At 44.6% G+C, this 22,007-nt stretch overlaps 1 protein-coding gene across 3 annotated transcripts in view; it reads right to left on the bottom strand.

Annotated features, from left to right (window-relative positions):
* EML1 (EMAP like 1) overlaps positions 1–19,766 on the bottom strand; it is a 143,879-nt gene extending 124,113 nt beyond the window's left edge. For all 3 annotated transcript variants that reach the window (XM_004262390.3, XM_033420148.2, XM_033420150.2), the window contains exon 1: positions 19,528–19,766. In XM_004262390.3, the coding sequence (XP_004262438.2) occupies positions 19,528–19,735 (208 nt within the window). In that variant the 5' untranslated portion in view covers positions 19,736–19,766. The remainder of the gene's footprint in view (positions 1–19,527) is intronic.
* Between the last annotated feature and the right edge of the window lie 2,241 nt (positions 19,767–22,007).

Here is a 22,007-nt window from a genome sequence, read left to right as displayed (position 1 = left end):
AACAACAGAATACACTTTCCTCTCAAGTATTCATGGAACATTCTCCAGGGTAGACCATATCTTGAGTCACAAATCAAGCCTTGGTAAATTTAAGAAAATTGAAATTGTATCAAGTATCTTTTCTGACAACAACGCTATGAGACTAGACATCAATCACAGGGAAAAAAATGTAAAAAATACAAACACATGAAGGCTAAACAATACACTACTTAATAACCAATAGATCACTGAAGAAATCAAAGAGGAAATCAAAAAATACCTAGAAACAAATGACAATGAAAACACGAAGACCCAAAACCTATGGGATGCAGCAAAAGCAGTTCTAAGAGGGAAGTTTATAGCAATACAATCCTACCTCAAGAAACAGGAAACATCTCAAATAAACAACCTAACTTTACACCTAAAGCAATTAGAGAAAGAAGAACAAAAAAACCCTAAAGTTAGCAGAAGGAAAGAAATCATAAAGATCAGATCAGAAATAAATGAAAAAGAAATGAAGGAAACCATAGCAAAGATCAATAAAACTAAAAGCTGGTTCTTGAGAAGACAAACAAGACTGATAAACCATTAGCCAGACTCATTAAGAAAAAAAGGGAGAAGACTCAAATCAACAGAATTAGAAATGAAAAAGAAGAAATAACAACTGACGCTGCAGAAATACAAGGGATCATGAGAGATGACTACAAGCAACTCTATGCCAATAAAATGGACAAACTGAAAGAAATGGACAATTTCTTAGAAAAAGCAAAACCTTCCAAGACTGAACCAGGAAGAAATAGAAAGTATAAACAGACCAATCACAAGCACTGAAATTGAGACTGTGATTAAAAATCTTCCAACAAACAAAAGCCCAGGACCAGATGGCTTTACAGGCGACTTCTATCACACATTTACAGAAGAGCTAACACCTATCCGTCTCAATCTCTTCCAAATTATAGCAGAGGGAGAACACTCCCAAACTCATTCTACAAAGCCACCATCACCCTGATACCAAAACCAGACAAAGCTGCCACAAAGAAAGAAAACTACAGACCAATATCACTGATGAACATAGATGCAAAAATCCTCAACAAAATACTAGCAAACAGAATCCAACAGCACATTAAAAGGATCATCCACCATGATCAAGTGTGGTTTATCCCAGGAATGCAAGAATTCTTCAATATACGCAAATCAATCAATGCGATAAACCATACTAACATATTGAAGGAGAAAAACCATATGATCATCTCAATAGATGCAGAAAAATCTATTGACAAAAATCAACACCCATTTATGATAAAAACTCTCCAGAAAGTAGGCATAGAGGGAACTTACCTCAACATAATAAAGGCCATATATGACAAACCCACAGCCAACATCATTCTCAATGGTGAAAAACTGAAACCATTTCCTCTAAGATCAGGAACAAGACAAGGTCGTCCACTCTCACCACTATTATTCAACATAGTTTTGTAAGTTTTAGCCACGTCCAAAGGAATCCAAATCAGAAAAGAAGAAGCAAAGCTGTCACTGTTTGTAGATGGCATGATACTATACATAGAGAATCCTAAAGATGCTATCAGAAAACTAAGAGAGCTAATCAATGAATGTGGTAAAGTAGCAGGATACAAAATTAATGCACAGAAATCTCCTGCATTCCTATACACTAAGGATGAAAAATCTGAAGGAGAAATTAAGGAAACACTCCCATTTACCATTTCAAAAAAAGGAATAAAATACCTTGGAATAAACCTACCTAAGGAGACAACAAACCTGTATGCAGAAAACTATAAGACACTGATGAAAGAAATTAAAGATGATACAAACAGATGGAGCGATATACCATGTGCTTGGATTGGAAAAATCAATATTGTGAAAATGATTATACTACCCAAAGCAAGCTACAGATTCAATACAATCCCTATCAATCTACCAATGGCATTTTTCACAGAACTAGAGCAAAAAATTTCATAATTTGTATGGAAACACAAAAGACCCTGAACAGCCAAAGCAATCTTGAGAAAGAAAAACGGAGCTGGAGGAATAAGGCTCCTGGACTTCAGACTATACTACAAAGCTACAGTAATCAAGACAGTACAGGGCTTCCCTGGTGGCACAGTCGTTGAGAGTCCGCCTGCCGATGCAGGGGACACGGGTTTGTGCCCCGGTCCAGGAAGATTCCACATGCCGCGGAGCGGCTGGGCCCGTAAGCCATGGCCGCTGAGCCTGCGTGTCCGGAGCCTGTGCTCCAAAATGGGAGAGGCCACAACAGTGACAGGCCCGTGTACCGCAAAAAAAAAAAAAAAAAAAAAAAGTACGGTACTGGCACAAAAACAGAAATATACAGCGATGGATTAGGATAGAAAGCCCAGAGATAAACCCATGCACATGTGGTCACCTTATTTTTGATAAAGGAGGTAAGAATATACAGTGGAGAAAAGACAGCCTCTTCAATAAGTGGTGCTGGGAAAACTGGACAGCTACATGTAAAAGAATGAAATTAGAACACTCCCTAACATCATACACAAAAATAAACTCAAAACGGATTAAAGACCTAAATATAAGGCCAGACACTATAAAACTCTTAGAGGAAAACAGGCAGAACACTCTATGGCATAAATCACAGCAAGATCCTTTTGGACCCACCTCCTAGAGAAATGGAAATAAAAACAAAACTAAACAAATGGGACCTAGTGAAACTTAAAAAATCTTTTGCACAGCAAAGGAAACCATAAACAAGACGAAAAGAGAAGCCTCAGAATGGGAGAAAATATTAGCAAACGAAGAAATTGACAAAGGATTAATCTCCAAAATTTACAAGTAGCTCATGCAGCTCAATAACAAAAAAACAAACAACCCAATCCAAAAATGGGCAGAAGACGTAAATAGACATTTCTCCAAAGAAGATATACAGATTGCCCACAAACACATGAAAGGATGCTCAACATCACTAATCATTAGAGAAATGCAAATCAAACTACAATAAGGTATCACCTCATACCAGTCAGAATGGCCATCATCAAAAAATCTACAAACAGTAAATGCTGGAGAGGGTGTGGAGAAAAGGGAACCCTCTTGCACTGTTGGTGGGAATGTAAATTGATACAGCCACTATGGAGAACAGTATGGAGGTTCCTTAAAAAACTAAAAAGAGAACTACCATACGACCCAGCAATTCCACTACTTGTCATATACCCTGAGAAAAACATAATTCAAAAAGAGTCATGTACCACAATGTTCACTGCAGTTCTATTTACAATAGTCAGGACATGGAAGCAACCTAAGTGTCCATCAACAGATGAATGGATAAAGAAGATGTGGTACCTATATACAACGGAATATTACTCAGCCATAAAAAGGAACGAAATTGGGTCATTTGTAGAGACGTGGATGCATCTAGAGACTGTCATACAGACTGAAGGAAGTCAGAGAGAGAAAAGCAAATATCGTATATTAATGCATACATGTGGAATCTAGAAAAATGGTACAGATGAACTGGTTTGCAGGGCAGAAATAGAGATACAGATGTAGAGAACAAACGTATGGACACCAAGGGGTAAAACGGTGGGGTGGGGGGGCAGTGGTGGGATGAATTGGGAGATTGGGATCGACATGTATACAGTAATATGTATAAAACAGATCAACTAATAAGAATCTGCTGTATTAAAAAAAAATAAAAAAAAGAAGAGTCATGTACCACAATGTTCATTGCAGTTCTATTTACAATAACCAGGACATGGAAGCAACCTAAATGTCCATCGACAGATGAATGGATAAAGAAGATGTGGCACATATATACAATGGAATATTACTCAGCCATAAAAAGAAACGAAATTGAGTTATTTGTAGTGAGGTGGATGGACCTGGAGTTTGTCCTACAGAGTGAAGTAAGTCAGAAAGAGAAAAACAAATACCATACGCTAGCACATATATAGGGAATCTAAAAAAAAAAAAAGTTCTGAAGAACCTAGGGGCAGGACAGGAATAAAGACGCAGACGTAGAGAATGGACTTGAGGACACGGGGAGGGGGAAGGGTAAGCTGGGACGAAGTGAGAGAGTGGCATGGACATATATACACTACCAAATGTACAACAGCTAGCAAGTGGAGGCTTTGCTACATGTGATTGTGAGTTATTTCACTACTGTGACCAATGAAGAAGTGTTTCTGGTAATACTGGAAAGCTTTTCAGGATCAGGAAGTTCTCCCTTTGCCTTTCATGATGATTTAAAGATAGCATGGCCCTTTGTCTAATTTTAGTGTTTGACTTTTCTTTTTTTTAAGCAAGTTAATTACAGCATCACCAGGTATCTTTCTGTAATGCAACTCCCTAATCCTGAATAGTGTTTGACTTTTCATTCAACCAGCATTTATTAGACACACACCATAACCAAGGCCCTGTGCAGAGCAACGGAAGGAAGCCAAATAAAAAAGACAATACAGGGTCCCCACCCTGAAGGAGTGTGCTAGCTGGTGGTGGAAACAAAGGTTGAACAGATAACCATAAAGCAGGATGGAATGAACCAAGTGCCAATGAGAGGGGTACGTACCAAAATTTGGAAATGCAGAGGAAAGACCAAGTGACCCTGGGTAGATCAGGGAAGATGTCACCCAGGAGACAATGTGTAGGCTGGGTCCCTAGGATAAACCGTGTTTCAATATGGAAACAGGAGGGGATAAGGATTGATAAAGCATGACTACAGGACCACAGAAATTCTTGGCGTACTGGAAAAGCAATGCACAGTTGACAGAGGGATGAATCCAACATTTATGGGATGCCTATGTGACATCAGGAACTAGGCTAGATCAATGCAGTGGCAACCATCAAATATTTATTAATGTGTTACAAAGGTAACACATTAATAAATATTTACATCTTGATTCAAGACACCACCACTGGACCTCTTGCGATTGCCCTCAGACCCTTCCCTGTCCTCTGTGCTGGGAGGCTAACTCTGGCAGGGGTAGGGGATTGCAACACAGCCCCTTGTTCCCTGGCTCCCCTCTCTGTTTGCCCAATGGGACACAGAGCAGCAGATGGGCGGGAGGGAGGAGAGTGGGGTCAGGGTGCTTCTTCTTCATAATTGATTCATGATTCGAGAATCAATGATTCGAACCCAGACCTATCTGTCTCCAAAGCCCATGCTTTGAACCTCGGGAATGTAATCTAGTGATAGATTATAGAAGGTCTTGAAAGAAATGCACACAACCTTTTGTGCTAATTCTCAAGAGTTAATGACTCATTCCGGGCATGTGTAGGCTACGCCTGCTCATCTTTTTAAACAGTCCTGTGAGTGTGATGCTCCAGTCAGACACTCATGTCCGTAGATCGTGCCAAATGTGCAACAGCGATCTTTTTAAAAAAAAGAACAAAAACTCAGAGATATTCCAAGACTCCAGTCCAGATCCTTCCTAGAGCATGGGCCTCACATCTGTTGTTTCCTTTCTTAGATTCTTAGCTAGTTGAGAGAGAATGTATGCTACTGGTGATCAAAAGGCATATGTCCTGGAATTTCTTTAGCAAACATATGCCCCTCATCATCTTTCTAAACTGCCCTAAAATTCCCCCCCACCCCCCCATTCCTAAGAGAGCTTAGACACTTGTTACCATTCTCTGCTTGTCAAAGTGGCCTCTGTTGCTGTTTGATGGTGTACAGGGCAGTTTGGAGTCTGAGCCCTGTTTCCAGGACTCTGCACCACCCTTCTTGAGTCTGGCTTTGCCCTGACGTTAGCTCTGGGGGAAGAGCACACTTTTTACCGCAGGGATTCCAGAGATAAGATGCTTAGACTTTACACGGGCTGAGCAGAGCTGCTGGTAACGCACGTGGGTGTGATCTGGTGACACCCCAGCAGGGACTCTGACAGCCTCGAACTTTGAGGTAATTACCCCCCTCCCCCGGCACCCAGCTTTGAACCCTTAGTCAGACATTGTTCGGTTTGGGATTCTGTAACTCATGAAACTAGAGTTTCACAAAAGGTTGTGCAAGGGAAATAAGCCAGTTACAAAAGGACAAATACTGGAGGATTCCACTTATATGAGGTCCCTAGAGTAATCGAATTCTTAGAGACAGAAAGTGAATGGAGGGTGCCAGGGCCAGAGGAGGGAAGAATGGGATTTACTGTTTAATGGGGACAAAGTTTCAGTTTTGCAAAACGAAGAGTTCTGTGGACAGATGCTCGTGATGGTTGCACAACCATGTGAATGCACTTCATGCCGCTGAACTGTACACTTGAAAATGGTTAACAGGGTCAATTTCATGTTGTGCATTTTACCACAATTAAAAACTAAAAAAGTGTTCTAAGAAGAGCAAGAGAGTAATAAATGGGATGAGGCTGCTGGAGAAAAATGGAAAGAACCAGAACTACCGACAGGAAGACTGAACAGTTTCCTTAATGCTTGGTCACCGCAGGGGAGGGGGCTACGCACAGAGCGTGTTAAAACTTTCTAAGTGGGCAATTACCAGACCAAATGACCGCTTCATATTTCTACTCTGAAATGACTCACTCTTTGGTTCAGCACACAGGGGCTGAGGGTCCACGATGCGCTCCTCTGGGAACTGCTGGTCTGGAGGGAAACCAAGGTTTGCAGCGCACCGAGACACAGCACCGGGCTCGGGGCACCAAGAGAACCTCGCCTAAATTCAATATGCACCAGGGAGGCCTCCAGGGCATGAAGCCAGGCTCTAAAGGTAAAGAAGGATTGGGGAAGGGTCCCTGCAGGGAGGGCAGGGGCACAGCATGTGAGGACGCACGTCAACCAGCCCTGCGCCTCCAGACACTACCCGGAGCCCAGGGGGCAGCCTCCAAGGCACCTGGGAGGAGAGGCCGCCCTGGGTCAGGGAAGCAGGCGCGAGGTTGTTCACGGACTCAGCCCTGCATCCTCAGAGCCATGGGTAGCTTCCACGGGACTTTGGGTAACTCAGAGATAAACGAGACTCCTGCTTTAGAAAGTGCGTGAGTGGTGTGATTTGAAGGGAAACGTGGGTGAAGACAAGAACTTGTTCGGAGACCCTCTCAGCACCCCAGTGGAAGGAACTCAGATCTGGACTAGGAATTAGTGTGTGGCCTCTCCCAGAAGCAAGGGGCCAATGAAAAACACCTCCCACATCCCTTCGTGTCTGGGACCGGTCCCATCTTTTGATCCGTTGCTCATTCATCAAACACAACTGAGCACTTTGTAGCCTGTGGACCGTGGAGCCAGATGCCTGGGTTCAAATCCCAGCTCTGAAAAGGACCAGCCAGGCGACCTTAAGCAAGTTAGTTAAACTTTTAGGGCTCCGTTTCCTCACCAGTCACAACGCAGATGATCACAGCAGCCACCTCAAAGGCGTGGAATGAGGGTTAAACAGGGGACACCTGTAAGTGCTCAGACTCTGTGACACCTGAGGCTGCCTGGTGGGACCTCCAGCACTGCCTGCGTCTCCCGCTCCTCCCCTGCCATGCCACGCACACACACATGCGCACGCGCACATGCATGGTGCCCGGCAGGGGGCAGAGAAAGATGAATGGGACGTGGCCCCCACTTTGAAGAAGCACAAGCTCTGGCTGGGAAATAACAACTCTGTAGTGTCAGAGCTATAATTAAGTACAAGATGCAGTGTGAACACATATTTTTATATAATTAAATTATATCAACTCAACACGAGGCCGTTTTCTAGGAAGGCAAAGAAATGACACACAGAGCAGATTTTAGTCTTTGAGAGCAGCGGAGTGTGGGCAAGGCTGCATAATTACTTTCTAAAGGACTAATTTGGTGAAGCCACGCTCACAGATCATTATCTTTATTATAGTGCCCCTACATTCCCAGGGGAGCAGTCTCCATGTTTTATACACGGGATAGGTAAGCATTACAAGAAACTTGATATTACACGAAGTATCATCGCTAAGTTCCATTCCTAAGGATTTTCAACTGTTGCTGACACTGTAATTGGGCTAATATGTACAGAGATGCTACGGCATAAGACAGTTCTAACTATACCCAACTGCTTCTCGTCTGGAGCATATTTTTCTAGAAATGGTAAAATTATTGTTACACAAAATAACTTTGGGGGGTTAATTTAACAGTCCAAACTTTTTTTTTTTTTTTTTGCGGTACGCGGGCCTCTCACTGCTGTGGCCTTTCCCGTTGCGGAGCACAGGCTCCGGACGCGCAGGTTCAGCGGCCATGGCTCACGGGCCCAGCCGCTCCACGGCATGTGGGATCTTCCCGGACCGGGGCACGAACCCGCGTCCTCTGCATCGGCAGGCGGACTCTCAACCACTGCGCCACCAGGGAAGCCCAGTCCAAACCTTTTTTCCAGCTAAAAATGCCGGTTTTGCCAAGAACTGCTTCCTTGTGTCAGTTCCTTTGGCTGAATGTAATTTGTGTTGTCTGTTAAACCACCCCAGGCTTTTTGCAAATGTTTCTACTTATTGATTCAAGTGGACCCGTGTCCAGCTGGGGCTTTCTGTACTGTTTGTGCAGGGGAGTCTGACTCCATCTGGCCAGTCTCTGCACTGTCCCACATCCGTATGTTTCTGGGTTTTACCCGTAATGTTTCCTTGCCTGCGATGCCTAAGTCTACTGGTTCTTTGATGAGGAAGAGAGTTAAATGTCACACGTGTGTGCGTGTGTATCTACACTCCTGTGACATGGGTACCAATATGTATGCACGTGTACTTATATACATATGAGATATATAATATAAAATATGTGTACACATTATTTCAAGCACATAGAAAAGTGGCATGAGTGCTTTCCCTGTTTAACCTCAATTTAGTGCACATGTTACATGGGAAGCGTTTCGACTGGTGTGTGTGTATTTCACACACACACAGTATCCGTCAGGAAACCCACCAGGCGCAGGCTCAGCTTAGGAGCAAAAGAAGCACAAACGCGACCCCCGGGAGCCTCTGCCCGGAAAGTGGTACCAGTCTAACGGGAGATTTGAAAAAAAACCGCCATGACAGGCCTCTGGGATCATCATGATGACGGGTTTACGTGGCCACCCAGAAAGGACACCTCACAACACGCGGGAGCCGGGGCGGTGGCAGGCGAAGGAGCTCGGAGTCGGCTGAGACAGGCAGCTGCACCCCTGGGGGCTTTGGGCGCCAAAGGGGAAGGAGGGGGCCCTGAAGACTCTGCAACAGGAGGTGGTTTTCCAGATCAGATCTGTCTTCTAGGAGGAGCATTCCCAGCAGCTAATTTCACCTTAGGTGAGCTCATCTTCAACGTGGATTCTGTTACCGTCTGTATACTGATGGCTCTCAAACATTTTATCTCCAGTCCGGACGTCTCCCAGGCTCCGGTCCCCACATCCTACAGCCTACTCAGCCCGTCAGCTTCTACGTCCCACAAGCCCCAACTGAACCATCGTCCACATGCCGGTCCTTCTAGGTCCTTCTATCTCGGCCCATGGCACTCACTTGGGTGAATGGTCAGGAGCCCGGGTGGCATCCTTGATTCCTCCTCCTCCCGCTTGTAATGACTTAAGTCCAGGTGAGGTCAGCCCCTAAGTACCCCCTCTGGTGGAAATCACCATCGCCTCTCCCTGCGTTCACACCACAGCCTCCCTCCTCCACCCTCCCCTGCTCTTCCGGCCACCTCTCCATGCTCCAGGGACAGCCGTCCTCCAAAAATTCCTGCATATCTGACCACGTCACTCTCTTGCCTCAAAATTCTCCAGCACATTCTCTGCTCCTTGGAAATAAGACCAAACTCCTCAATGTGGCCGAAAGGCCCCACAGGACACACCGAGCCTCATTTCAAGCTCTGCTCCTTTTTCTTTCACCACAGGAGACTTTCTTTCAGTTTCCAAAAGGTCCTTCCCACCCCCCCCTCCGGGCTTCCCACCCAGTCTGGAATGCTCTTGCCCGCCCTCTCCCCAACCCCTGTCAGTGAGTAGCTTCCACTCATCCCAGAAAGAGCTCACACAGGCCTTCCTCAGCCCGAAGCCTGGCCACACGCCTTACGCTTCTTCTCAGCACCATCGATTCCCGGGGTCATTAAACAACTTGTGAACATGATGACGAGCGGCCAGTTCCCCAAGAGCAACTCCGGCTTCCTGAAAGCAAGGACCACGTGGACCTGGCGCGTTGCTGGAACCCTCAGATCCATGTAACGATGAGCACGGTGGGTACTCGACCACTTGTTCAATAAGAAAAGGAGCTGAGACTGGAGGCAGAAAGGCTAGCGTGGGGCTGCAGTCCTTACAACAAACCCCAGATGAGAACTGACCAAGGTCTGAGCTAACGCGCAGGGAGAAATGGTGAGATACTTGGGGAGCAGAACCTCCCAGGCCCATGGAGATGGGAGGCCGGGAGAAAGAGTGTAGGACAATGACTAGGGCAATCTAATGTTTCTAGGGAAAACCATGTTTTAAACATTTTTCATTGTCCTGTGCACGTTGGAGGGATTCACTCGAAATCGGCTCCACCTGCCAAGTGAACTTAAAGGCCTCTCTCTCCATGAATGCGTGCCTAACCGTCTCTATCCTCATTATCTTTAATGTGAGCCGCCCATTGTCCTGGAAAGGTTTTCTGTGGGAATAATTTGCAGTCCAGGACAATAATGCCTTCCCCTCCAGAGGGCACAGCATGAAGGACACAGCCAGTTCTGGACCACACCGCAATGATGCACAATGATCTGGCCCCCACGCCTCGGAGGGCTGGCACCTCCCGTTCTCTCCCCCTCTGCAGGTAGCCACGGTCTCCTGTGGAACTCCCCACTGTGGGCAGGCTCTGGGCTTGGCGTCCCTGCCCTGTTGCACCATCCAAGGGTAACGGTCAAATGTGCCCCTTCACAGCGGGGGTAGTTTATTAAAGTCAGAGAGTTTACATCTTCTCCAGAAAACTGGCAGAAAAAAATGTGCTATTGCATTTTAAGACACGACTAAGTACTCTGTAAAAATGTGGTTTTCCACACAGATAGTATTTTCCAGTAAAGATACAGCTTGAGAGGAAACACAATAGGAAGTATGTCTACCTAACTCTTAATGGAAAAATAAATACTTTAAAGAAAGACAAACTTCTAAAGAGCTATTTCTTTAAAGTAAACCAAGGAGGATGTGTGCTGGCTCCTGCTGGCCCATAAGGACAGACCCAGTCCTACATGATATTAAAACAAGCATGCTGCTTTCAGCAGAATATTAAATGTACGTGTCCAATATCTAGTGAGAAAAACATGAAGCTCTGGGGGGACGGTATATTGATAACAATTATATAGCATTTAAGGTTTATAGCATACTTCTTTATTATCCATGTTTCTGGTGGCATTTAAAACACTTTACAAATCCTAGAAATCCTCTATTAATAAGCTAGGATTTTTAAGATGAATAACCACAGTTTTCCTGAAAGAATTTTTGTAAGCAGTACAAATTACCATTGATTTTAAGTCCTTGGAGAAGCTGCTTTTAATAAAAGCAATGCTTTAATGTTCAATTTTCGATGCTATCCATGATTAAGTTTTTACGCTTCTAGTTTTATAGCTCGAACAGACTGTAACAGTAGAAACAAAGACGTTATTTTTCTTTTATCCATCCTCCACTCAACTAAAATGTTTATTTTTTTAAAAGACTATATGAAAAGGCTTACACCATCCCAAAAATTAATAACCGACTAATGGTTACCTTTAAGCATAGTTTCGTGAATTCTCCACCAAAATGCTTGGGTCTGTTCATAATGTCATAAATGCTCGTGGTTTGGCTATAAAATAAAATTCCTTGCCGGAATACCAAGTGTACCAATTAGAAGTTCTTGCTTAGCACGGGTGCTTGCTATGCACTGTCCCATGAAAGCATTTTCTATAGATTTTGCTATCAGAGAACGCCTAAATCAGTCCTCTGCCGCCACATAAGAATACGTACGAGGTCTGAAAATACTTCACGTTGTTGAGTTCAGAGTGATTTCCTCACACGAGGTCCTTGATGCTGTTTCAAACCCAACTATTTGCCAACCTGAAAATCCTATCCTAATCATAGTAAAGAGAAAGTGGTCAGAATTACAGATGCCAAACTATTTCTAAGATTTTAAATAAAGTACTCTTAACTCCCCCAATATAAATGTTTAGAAATGAAAACAAGTTTTCATTTCACAACTAGAAAAAAATAAATGGCAGTAGCTCAAAAGATTGTTATACTGACTTCAGAATGTCATTGGGAGCAGCAGGTTGTGAGTGTGGACTTGAGCAGCCATGGTTATTAACAGGTAGCACCTGCAGGGGAAGAAGCCCAGCTACACCAGGAAGTGGTAGACACGCCATGCATAGGATTTAGAAGGAAGCTGATAAGGTCTCTCACAACACCTTTCCAGGCAAGATGGAAAAAAAGCTATCAGCCAGAATCATAACCTTTAAGGCAATGACTAACTTCCACGTTATTATAACACTGAAATATTTTACGTAAGTGTTGGGATTATTTACAGCATTACGATACAGATTACAATCATCTTGGGCTGGAGGAAATTCCTCCTCAAAAAGAAAATGTAAAAGTAAGCAAAAAAGGGCTTAGCCTCAACATAAGAAAGGCCATATATGACAAACCCACAGCCAACATCATTCTCAATGGTTAAAAACTGAAACCATTTCCTCTAAGATCAGGAAAAAGACAAGGTTGTCCACTCTCACCACTATTATTCAACATAGTTTTGTAAGTTTTAGCCACATCCAAAGGAATCCAAATCGGAAAAGAAGAAGCAAAGCTGTCACTGTTTGTAGATGGCATGATACTGTATATAGAGAATCCTAAAGATGCTATCAGAAAACTAAGAGACCTAATCAATGAATGTGGTAAAGTAGCAGGATACAAAATTAATGCACAGAAATCTCCTGCATTCCTATACACTAAGGATGAAAAATCTGAAGGAGAAATTAAGGAAACACTCTCATTTACCACTGCAACAAAAAGAATAAAATACCTAGCCAAACATAAACACCTAGGAATAAACCTACCTAAGGAGACAAAAGACCTGTATGCAGAAAACTATAAAACACTGATGAAAGAAATTAAAGGTGATACAAACAGACTGAGAGATATACCATGTGCTTGGATTGGAAGAATCAACATTGCTAAAATGACTATACTACCCAAAGCAATCTACAGATTCAATACAATCCCTATCAAACTACCATTGGCATTTTTCACAGAGCTAGAACAAAAAATTTCCCAATTTGTATGGAAACACAAAAGACCCTGAATAGCCAAAGCAATCTTGAAAAAGAAAAACGGAGCTGGAGGAATCAGGCTCGCTGACTTCAGACTATACTACAAAGCTACAGTAATCAAGACAGTACGGTACTGGCACAAAAACAGAAATATAGAGTGATGGAACAGGATAGAAAACTAAGAGATAAACCCACGCACATATGGTCACCTTATTTTTGATAAAAGAGGCAAAAATATACAATGGAGAAAAGACAGCCTCTTCAATAAGTGGTGCTGGGAAAACTGGACAGCTACATGTAAAAGAATGAAATTAGAACACTCCCTAACACCATATACAAAAATAAACTCAAAACGGATTAAGGACCTAAATGTAAGGCCAGACACTATAAAACTCTTAGAGGAAAACACAGGCAGAACACCCTATGACACAAATCACAGCAAGATCCTTTTTGACCCACCTCCCAGAGAAATGGAAATAAAACCAAAACTAAACAAATGGGACCTAATGAAACTTAAAAAAACTTTTGTACAGCAAAGGAAACCATAAACAAGACGAAAAGACAACCCTCAGAATGGGAGGAAATATTAGCAAACGAAGCAACCGACAAAGGATTAATCTCCAAAATTTACAAGCAGCTCATGCAGCTCAATAACAAAAAACCAAACAACCCAATCCAAAAATGGGCAGAAGACCTAAATAGACATTTCTCCAAAGAAGATACACAGATTGCCAACAAACACATGAAAGGATGCTCAACATCACTAATCATTAGAGAAATGCAAATCAAAACTACAATGAGGTATCACCTCACACCAGTCAGAATGGCCATCATCAAAAATTCTACAAACAGTAAATGCTGGAGGGGGTGTGGAGAAACGGGAACCCTCTTGCACTGTTGGTAGGAATGTAAATTGATACAGCCACTATTCAGAACAGTATGGAAGTTCCTTCAAAAACTAAAAAGAGAACTACCATACGACCCAGCAATCCCACTACTTGTCATATACCCTGAGAAAACCATAATTCAAAAAGAGTCATGGGACTTCCCTGGTGGTGCAGTGGTTAAGAATCCACCTGCCAATGCAGGGGACCCGGGTTCGATCCCTGGTCTGGAAAGATCCTACAGGCCGCAGAGCAACTAAGCCCGTGCACCACAACTACTGAGCCCACGTGCCACAACTACTGAAGCCCACGCTCCTAGAGTCCATGCTCCACAACAAGAGAAGCCACCGCAATGAGAAGCCCGCGCACCGCAATGAAGACCCAACGCAGCCAAACATTAATTAATTAATTTTTAAAACGTCATGTACCACAATTTTATTGCAGCTCTATTTACAATAGCCAGGACATGGAAGCAACCTAAGTGTCCATCGACAGATGAATGGATAAAGAAGATGTGGCACATATACACAATGGAATATTACTCAGCCATAAAAAGAAATGAAATTGAGTTATTTGTAGTGAGGTCGATGGACCTAGAGTCTGTCCTACAGAGTGAAGTAAGTCAGAAAGAGAAAAACAAATACTGTACGCTAGCACATATATATGGAATCTAAAAAAAAAAAAAGTTCTGAAGAACCTAGGGGCAGGACAGGAATAAAGATGCAGACGTAGAGAATGGACTTGAGGACACAGGGAGGGGGAAGGGTAAGCTGGGACGAAGTGAGAGAGTGGCATGGACATATATACACTACCAAATGTAAAACAGATAGGTAGTGGGAAGCAGCCACATAGCACAGGGAGATCAGCTCGGTGCTTTGCGATCACACAGAGGGGTGGGACAGGGAGGGTGGGAGGGAGACGCAAGAGGGAGGAGATATGGGGATATATGTATACATATAGCTGATTCACTGTTATATAGCAGAAACTGACACACCATTGTAAAGCAACTATACTCCAATAAAGATGTTCAAAAAAAAGAAAAAGGGTTTAGCCACAGTACATGTAAAACAGACAAGAATTTTAGGTGAAAACCAGTAAGAGGTAACAATGTGAAGTGACAAGCAAAAGAGTTAATACAATCTTGGGCTGCATTATTAGAAGTATAGACTGTAGAACATGGGAGGTGAAGTGTCTGGCTCTACTTTGCTCTATTTAAAAACCATGCTTGGAATACAACATCCAGTAGTGTCACATTTAAAAAGCCGTATAGAATAAAGAAAACAAACGTAGACCAGGAAAACCAGGACGATTAAGGGTCTAAAACTGTGTCTTGTGAGGAATTTTTTTCTTTTTTAATGGTAATGTTTAGCTGGAAGAAGACTTGAGAAAGAGCTATCATGACTGTCTTCAAACATGGGACAACCTGGCACATGGAAAACAGATTAAACCTATTTTCTCTGGACCCAAGGGACAGAACTGGGGCCAAACTTTGACTGCATTTAGGAACTGACAGTCTGAATTATACAAAGAAGGAATGGATGGCATGGAGCGACAGTGAGTTTCCAGTCCCTTGGAACTGCTCGAACGTGGGTTGAATAACCTTTGGAGCATCCCCCCATGGAACAGAGATTTCAAGCTTTGGAGGGATGGGTGGATTGAATCAGTGGAGGGCAAGACAGGCGAGGAGGACCAAAGAGCGCTGCCCTCTCCCCACTTCAGCTGGAGCTGCTCCCTGTTCATCTGCTTAACGTTTGGATTCCTGGGTGAGCTGTACTTTGAAGAAACAGTCAAAGGCTTAAGAAAGTAAACCATGAGATGAGATCACCTTTTTGGTCCCCTTGAACGCTGAGACTCTTATAACCTATGGCAACGAAGCAGGAGTGCGCATTGACTTGTTTTGATGATCTGTGACTGATGAGAGAATCAAAAGTGACTCACAGAAATGAAACAGCAACACTATGTTCCTCCCACCCACTTCCTTCCCTCTTTCATCCAGCTCCTTGACTCCCTATTCTTATATCAGCAAGGTATAATAAAAGGAGCTTGACATTTAGATTTCAAAAAATCCAGGTTGGTTCCTCAAAAATGTTAAACCCAGAGTTACCATACGCCCCAGCAATTCCACTCCTAGGTATTGACCAATGAGGAATGAAAACACCTGTTCACACAAAACCTTGGACATGAATGTTCCAAGTAGTATTATTCATGAGTGTCAAAAAGTAGGAACAACCTAAATGCCTATCAGCTGGTGAATGGATACATAAAATGTGATCTATCCACACAGTGGAATGTTACTTGTCCGTATAAAGGAATAAAGTACTGACACATGCTATGGCGTGGATGAACCCTGAAACATTCTGCGGAGTGAAAGAAACCAGGCACGAAAGGCCACATAGTGTATGATTCCATGTATATTAAACCTGCAGAATCTATAGAAACAGAAAGTAGGTTAGCAGCTACCAGGGGCTAGGGCAACAGGGAATACGTCCTTGTGGGTCCTGGGGCTTCTTTGGGGAGGTGATGAAAATGTTCTAAAATTAGATAATGTTGATGCTGGCTCAATTCTGTGAATATACTAAAAGCCACTTAACGGTACACTTTAAAAGGGTGACTTTTTATAGAATGTGAATTCTATGCCTCTATAGCTGTTATTAAAACAAAGAAATCCTACTGGTATCCAAGCTTTACTAGCTGTGTGGCCTTATAAAGTCAGAAAAACCTCTTTGAGCGTCAGTTTCTTCCTACGTAAAAGAGGACGGTAATTCCACCTATGTCAAGGGAAGGCTCTGAAGAAAAAAATGGAATAAAGGATGGTCAGTATTTCCCAAACGACAAACTGTCTTATAAATGCCAGCTTTAGTCCACTTTCCAACTACTGTAGTTTTTCTTAGGGCAATAAAAGAAGTTTGATTTCTAGCTCACTTTACAGAGTTCTAAACAGTTTGAAGAAAAAACACAGCACACATTTTCTACTTAAATGAGAAGGCCAGTATCTAAAAGATGAGAATGGATAGTCTTTTCAGGAGGCTAGATACTGCGTACATTCACATTTAATATCCATTACAAATTAAGTAGGAGAGATAGTAAGGAAAAAAAGTATAAGGATAAAAGAGATTTCACTCATTACAACGTTTTTTCTTCCTTCCTTCTCATTTTCATCACTAACTTCTATCTTTATCTCACCAGGAGTACGTTAACTGTGACAGTCATACAAGTAAGAAGTATGGGTTGTATTTTCTGAAGCTAATATACAACTATGACTTTTTAGTTCCTGTCACTAGCAAAAGCATGGAGTGTACCCAACATATGAAAATTTATGAGTTCATCTATTACACTGCTGTAGTCCTGCCAATGTCATGTAAATCTCTAATTTAAAAAGAAAAAATTTTTTTTCAATGTAGCTAATAAAACATCCAAATGTTTAATTTAGCTCTTGGTGAAATGGTGTTTCTGTGATCCACTGCTTTAATTGAATCATCATAGTCATTAACTGGATTGTATTCATTTATATTTTCACTTAATGGAAGCCTCTTAAAAATGAATATTTTCACATCAAAACATCTGCTGCCTGAGACATCACCAGTTAACACTCATTTCTGCCTGACAGGCTACTCTTGCTTTAAACTTTATTCATAAGGTAACCCAAAAATAAACACAGAGCTGAGCTTTTTAAGAAAAGCAATTCAACAGTTGTGATTTGGTTGTATTTTGAACTGATCCTATTGCTTGATTCCAGCTATTTTAAAGTCCTTTTTTTTCAAGGCTGGTTGGGGGAAGGATGGATTAGGACTTCGGGATTAGCAGATGCAAACTATTACATATAGAAGGGATAAATAACAAGGTCCTACGGTATAGCACACGGAACTATATTCAGTATCCTGAGATAACCCATAATGGAAAAGAATATGACAAATAATGTATATACTGTATAACGGAGTCACTTTGCTGTACAGCAGAATTTAACACAACACTGTATTGATAAATCAACTATGCTTCAATAAATAAATAATAAAGTCATTTTTCTTTAAACTGTTAGCCATACAATATAAGAGCTGGTTTTTACTTTCTTCTAGACCCCGTTACCAGTAAAATTCCTTACCGATATCGCTAACCTAGCAATTAACAAGAAAAGGCAGAAGACCAACACATTCATGAATAGATGTGTAGGTCAACTTCATGACTGAGCGGCTGTTTAGAAACAATATGACCAGCCCCAAACAACTGCTCCAATATGTGGAGAGTAAAACCGTTCCCATGACTCTAAACTATGTATTGTATAAAGGATTCCAGTGGCCAGTAGAGTACCAAATACATTCTGTCTGCCTTCAACTCTGAAACGTTGTTAAATGTGGAGAGAGAGCCAAAACTTTCTTCCTTTCCACTGAAGAGGGCATTACAAGTTAATGAAGGCTCACATGTGATTAATAGGACAATTATAAGCTGCCCAAGCTATCAGAATATACACTCTTCCATGAAAAAGATGATAAATTTCACCAGAGATTAAAATATCATTACAGAGGATGAATCAACCCAGTGATCTTTATTGCCAAGGCTAATACCTCCAATTTGCAAACAGGTGTTGAATAACTAGAAAAATTCCCCTAAATCACAATTACAACTGCAAAATAAATTGCTCGAGTTGTCAAAGCATCTAGAATTCCAAGTTATTCCGACTGCACCATAAGCAAATTCCATAAAACACACATTTTTTTTTCTTTAACAAACTTTTGGGATCCTCTAATAAAGCAGTAAATCCGACATATAAAAAACTGTATGGTTAACTTTTGTGCATGAATTATCACACATCATGTTCTGATAAACTAGGCAGTCTGCCGTGAAAATCTTTTTCAACCCTGCCAGGGAGATTAAAATCTTTCAAGCATGTAGGATTTTATATTTTTTTAAAGATGCCATATTGGTAGCTATTAATATTTCCTTCCTGTAAAAATAAATAAATAAATAAATAAATCTATCACCTCGTAAACAAAACAGTCGAAACACTTTTAAGCCTGGTTCACTTTGTCTGTCCATTTAAAAAGCTCTAGATTGCATGAAACTGTGATGATTTCATCAAAGTAGAACTGAATGGATCCTGAGGGTCCACCCGCGAGAAACACTGCGCACATCCTCGAAGGAGTGTTTCGTTATTAAGTGATTTGTTTTCCGAGTTCTTCATCCAGACATTTCCAAACAGATGTGAGTTTGGAAGCAGAAAGCAACACGTCCCCGGAGCCCCGGGGCGGCCGGGCCTCCCCGCGCGCTGCCCGGCCGGTGCGCTCGCGCGGGTCTCCTCGGGATCGGCCGCCCCGCGCGCACTGGCCGAAGCCGGAACGGGAGCCGGGCGGGGCGGGGCGGGGGCGCAGCGAGGCGCGGCCCGGGGCCCGCGGCCCAGCACAATGCGCCCGCGGCGGCGGGAACCGCGCGCCCCTCCGCAGCAACTTTGCACGGCCTCCCCGGCCGCCCGGCCTCGCCCCTCGGCCCGTTCCCGGCCGCGGCCCCCGCCCAGCCGGCCGCCGCCCCTCACCGTTGCAGAACTGGAGCAGCGAGGATGTGTCGTACAGGCTGCTGTAGCTCGAGAAGCCGTCCTCCATGCTGAGGCCGCCGGGCAGCGCCCGCTTCCCCGGCCCGGCCGCGCCGCCGCCGCTCACCCCCACACTGAGCCGCGCCGAGCCGCGGCCGGCGCTGGCGCTGGGGCCGGCCCTGCTGTGGCGGCGGCCGCTGCCGGTTACCATGGCAACCCCGGGCCCGCCGCCGCCGCCGCGCTAGCCCGGCGCCCGCTCTGCCCGCCAGGGGGCGGCCTCCGCGGGGGACGTGGCCGGGCGGGGACGGGACGGGGCGGGGACGCGGCCGGGCGGGGCTGCCGGGTCTAGCCTAGGGCGGCGCGCGGCCGGGGCCGGGATGCTGCGGGAGCGCCGCGGCCAGGCCCCGCCTCCCCGCGCGGTCGCTAGCGCCCCCCAGGAGGGCGGGACGCGGGGGGCGCGGGGACAAAGGAGAGGCGGAGACGTGGGAGCGGGCGCGCGGGGAGCCAGGTTGTCGACCCGGCCAGGGCAACCCCTCCTGCGGACGCCGGAGACCACGCTCCCCGGGGGCGCTATCACCGCGCCCGCGGGCGGCTCCGGGACCAAACATGGACAGCTCGCGAGCTCATTTCGGCTGTCTTTCCACGTCGCAGCAACTCCGCTTTTGGCCACGTCCTGCGAGGCTCGCCCCTCTTTCCGCACGTCTTCCGCCGCAGCATGGCCCTGCCTCGAGTGAGAATTAGCTCAGGGCTTGTAACTCCGCTCTTGGGCCGATAAAAGATGCGGTTCCCACTTCAAAAAGAGGCCCTGGTAATGTCAGGCTGGAAAGGCTGCGGCCTTTAAAGGAGCTAAAACATCTGCTCTGTTCTCTCCCCCTCTGATCAGCCCCTGGGGTGCAGATTTGTCACATTACACACTTGTTAGCTTGTTACAGGACCCACGGAAATCTGTATTTACTCTATCTCAGAGAGACGAAGAGTTGGGACAAAATATCATAGTAGGAGATAAATGCACAAATCCACGGGTTTGTAACTTTTCCATTCCCTGAGGACACATGCCAGGTTAATGGTTTGAGTTTCAGTGCCCATGGCCTGAAGTAAAGATGCTGGCAAATAACAAATCAGGATGCAAGAGAGAAGAATATGAGTTCGGTGATCCTCTGGCTTTGTCCAAAACAGACCGCATAACATTTATGCTCCCGGTTACACAATAGTTATAATTCACTTACATGTAAAATTCTGAGTGGGTCCGAGTTGTAGGTGTTAATTCCTGTAGGTTGAACACAAGTAGGTGAAATGAGAACCGAGTAAAAAGTTACTATTAGGAAAACCTGGGGGCCTCACTGGGGTTCAGAGGCGGATAGAGGCCTGTCTTTGCAAAAGCAGAAGATGCTGTCAGGGATGGGACTCTGGTGGTGTGCCTGGTGTGTTTGGCACATGGGATAGCATGACTGGCATTAGATGCTGTGGGCAGAAGGAAGAGGTTGAAGCCCTTATCCAGGTCCTGGTCAGGGAAACCAAGCAGAGAAAACAAGAGGGATTGTTAATGGGAAAAGTACATGGGGAGGTGGGGGGCTCGCTCAAGGGCTGCAGGTGCTGTGGGTTTGACTGTGACCTGGTGTTTGAAGGGCAGCGTTAGTGATTGTGGAGGAGAGAAGGAGCAGGGCCTGCTGACAGGCCAAGGGCTGGCCGGACAAGAGCAGACAGCCTGTATATAGAAAGTGGGAAATGAGTGCGCAGAGAGAGAGAGGGGCACGGTAAGAGAGGTCCCGAGAGCCAGCAGAGGAGCCTGAGCCAGACCTGGCAGCAGGCGGAGGGAGGCTGGCACGAGCAGTGTTAGAGATGAGTCTGAGTGTGAATCGGACCACAGGGGCCGTGCCCTGAAGCTGGAGCAGCCCAGGGTGTCTGCAGCGCTCCAGAAACCAGACACTCAGGGCCCAGACAGTCAGAGGGAAGAATGGCTGAGGGACCAGCCAGAGGGAAACTGCTCCAGGACGATACAGCTGGAGAGACAGAGAGGCCAAGCAAGCAAGGACAGCAAACCTCCTGTTAGAAATGCCCCATAGCAACGGGGGATGCAGACCAGCTGGCCAGTGAAAGAATGGGGATGTGGGAATTGTCAGCAGAGAGGCTGTACATGAACTGTAAAGGAAAGAATGGAAGGTCAGAAAGGAGCTGGGAAGACCCTTGGAAAGGGAGAAGGACATTCCGAAGGAGCTGTCAAAGAGGCAGGACGATCAGCCTAGCGGGTTGTCTCATTAAGCGAAGAGCACAGCAATTTGCAAGGAGGTGGGCTTTTTCACAGGTTTCTCTAGAGGACAGGTCAAAGAGGATGAGCCTGGGGAAAGGGCTTGGGTCTGGTGGCAGAGGGCTCCCAGGTAACTTGGAGCATCTTGGTGAAGCAGTGGGGACCGGAGCCAGGCTGCTGGACGTCAAAAGGAGAGCACATGGGGACTTCCCTGGTGGTCCAGTGCTTAAGACTCCAC

The sequence above is a fragment of the Orcinus orca genome, chromosome 2 (genome assembly GCF_937001465.1).
Source record: "Orcinus orca chromosome 2, mOrcOrc1.1, whole genome shotgun sequence".
Lineage (NCBI taxonomy): Eukaryota > Metazoa > Chordata > Mammalia > Artiodactyla > Delphinidae > Orcinus > Orcinus orca.
Note: the sequence above shows the minus strand (reverse complement) of the source record. Positions and strands in the feature narration are given on the sequence as shown.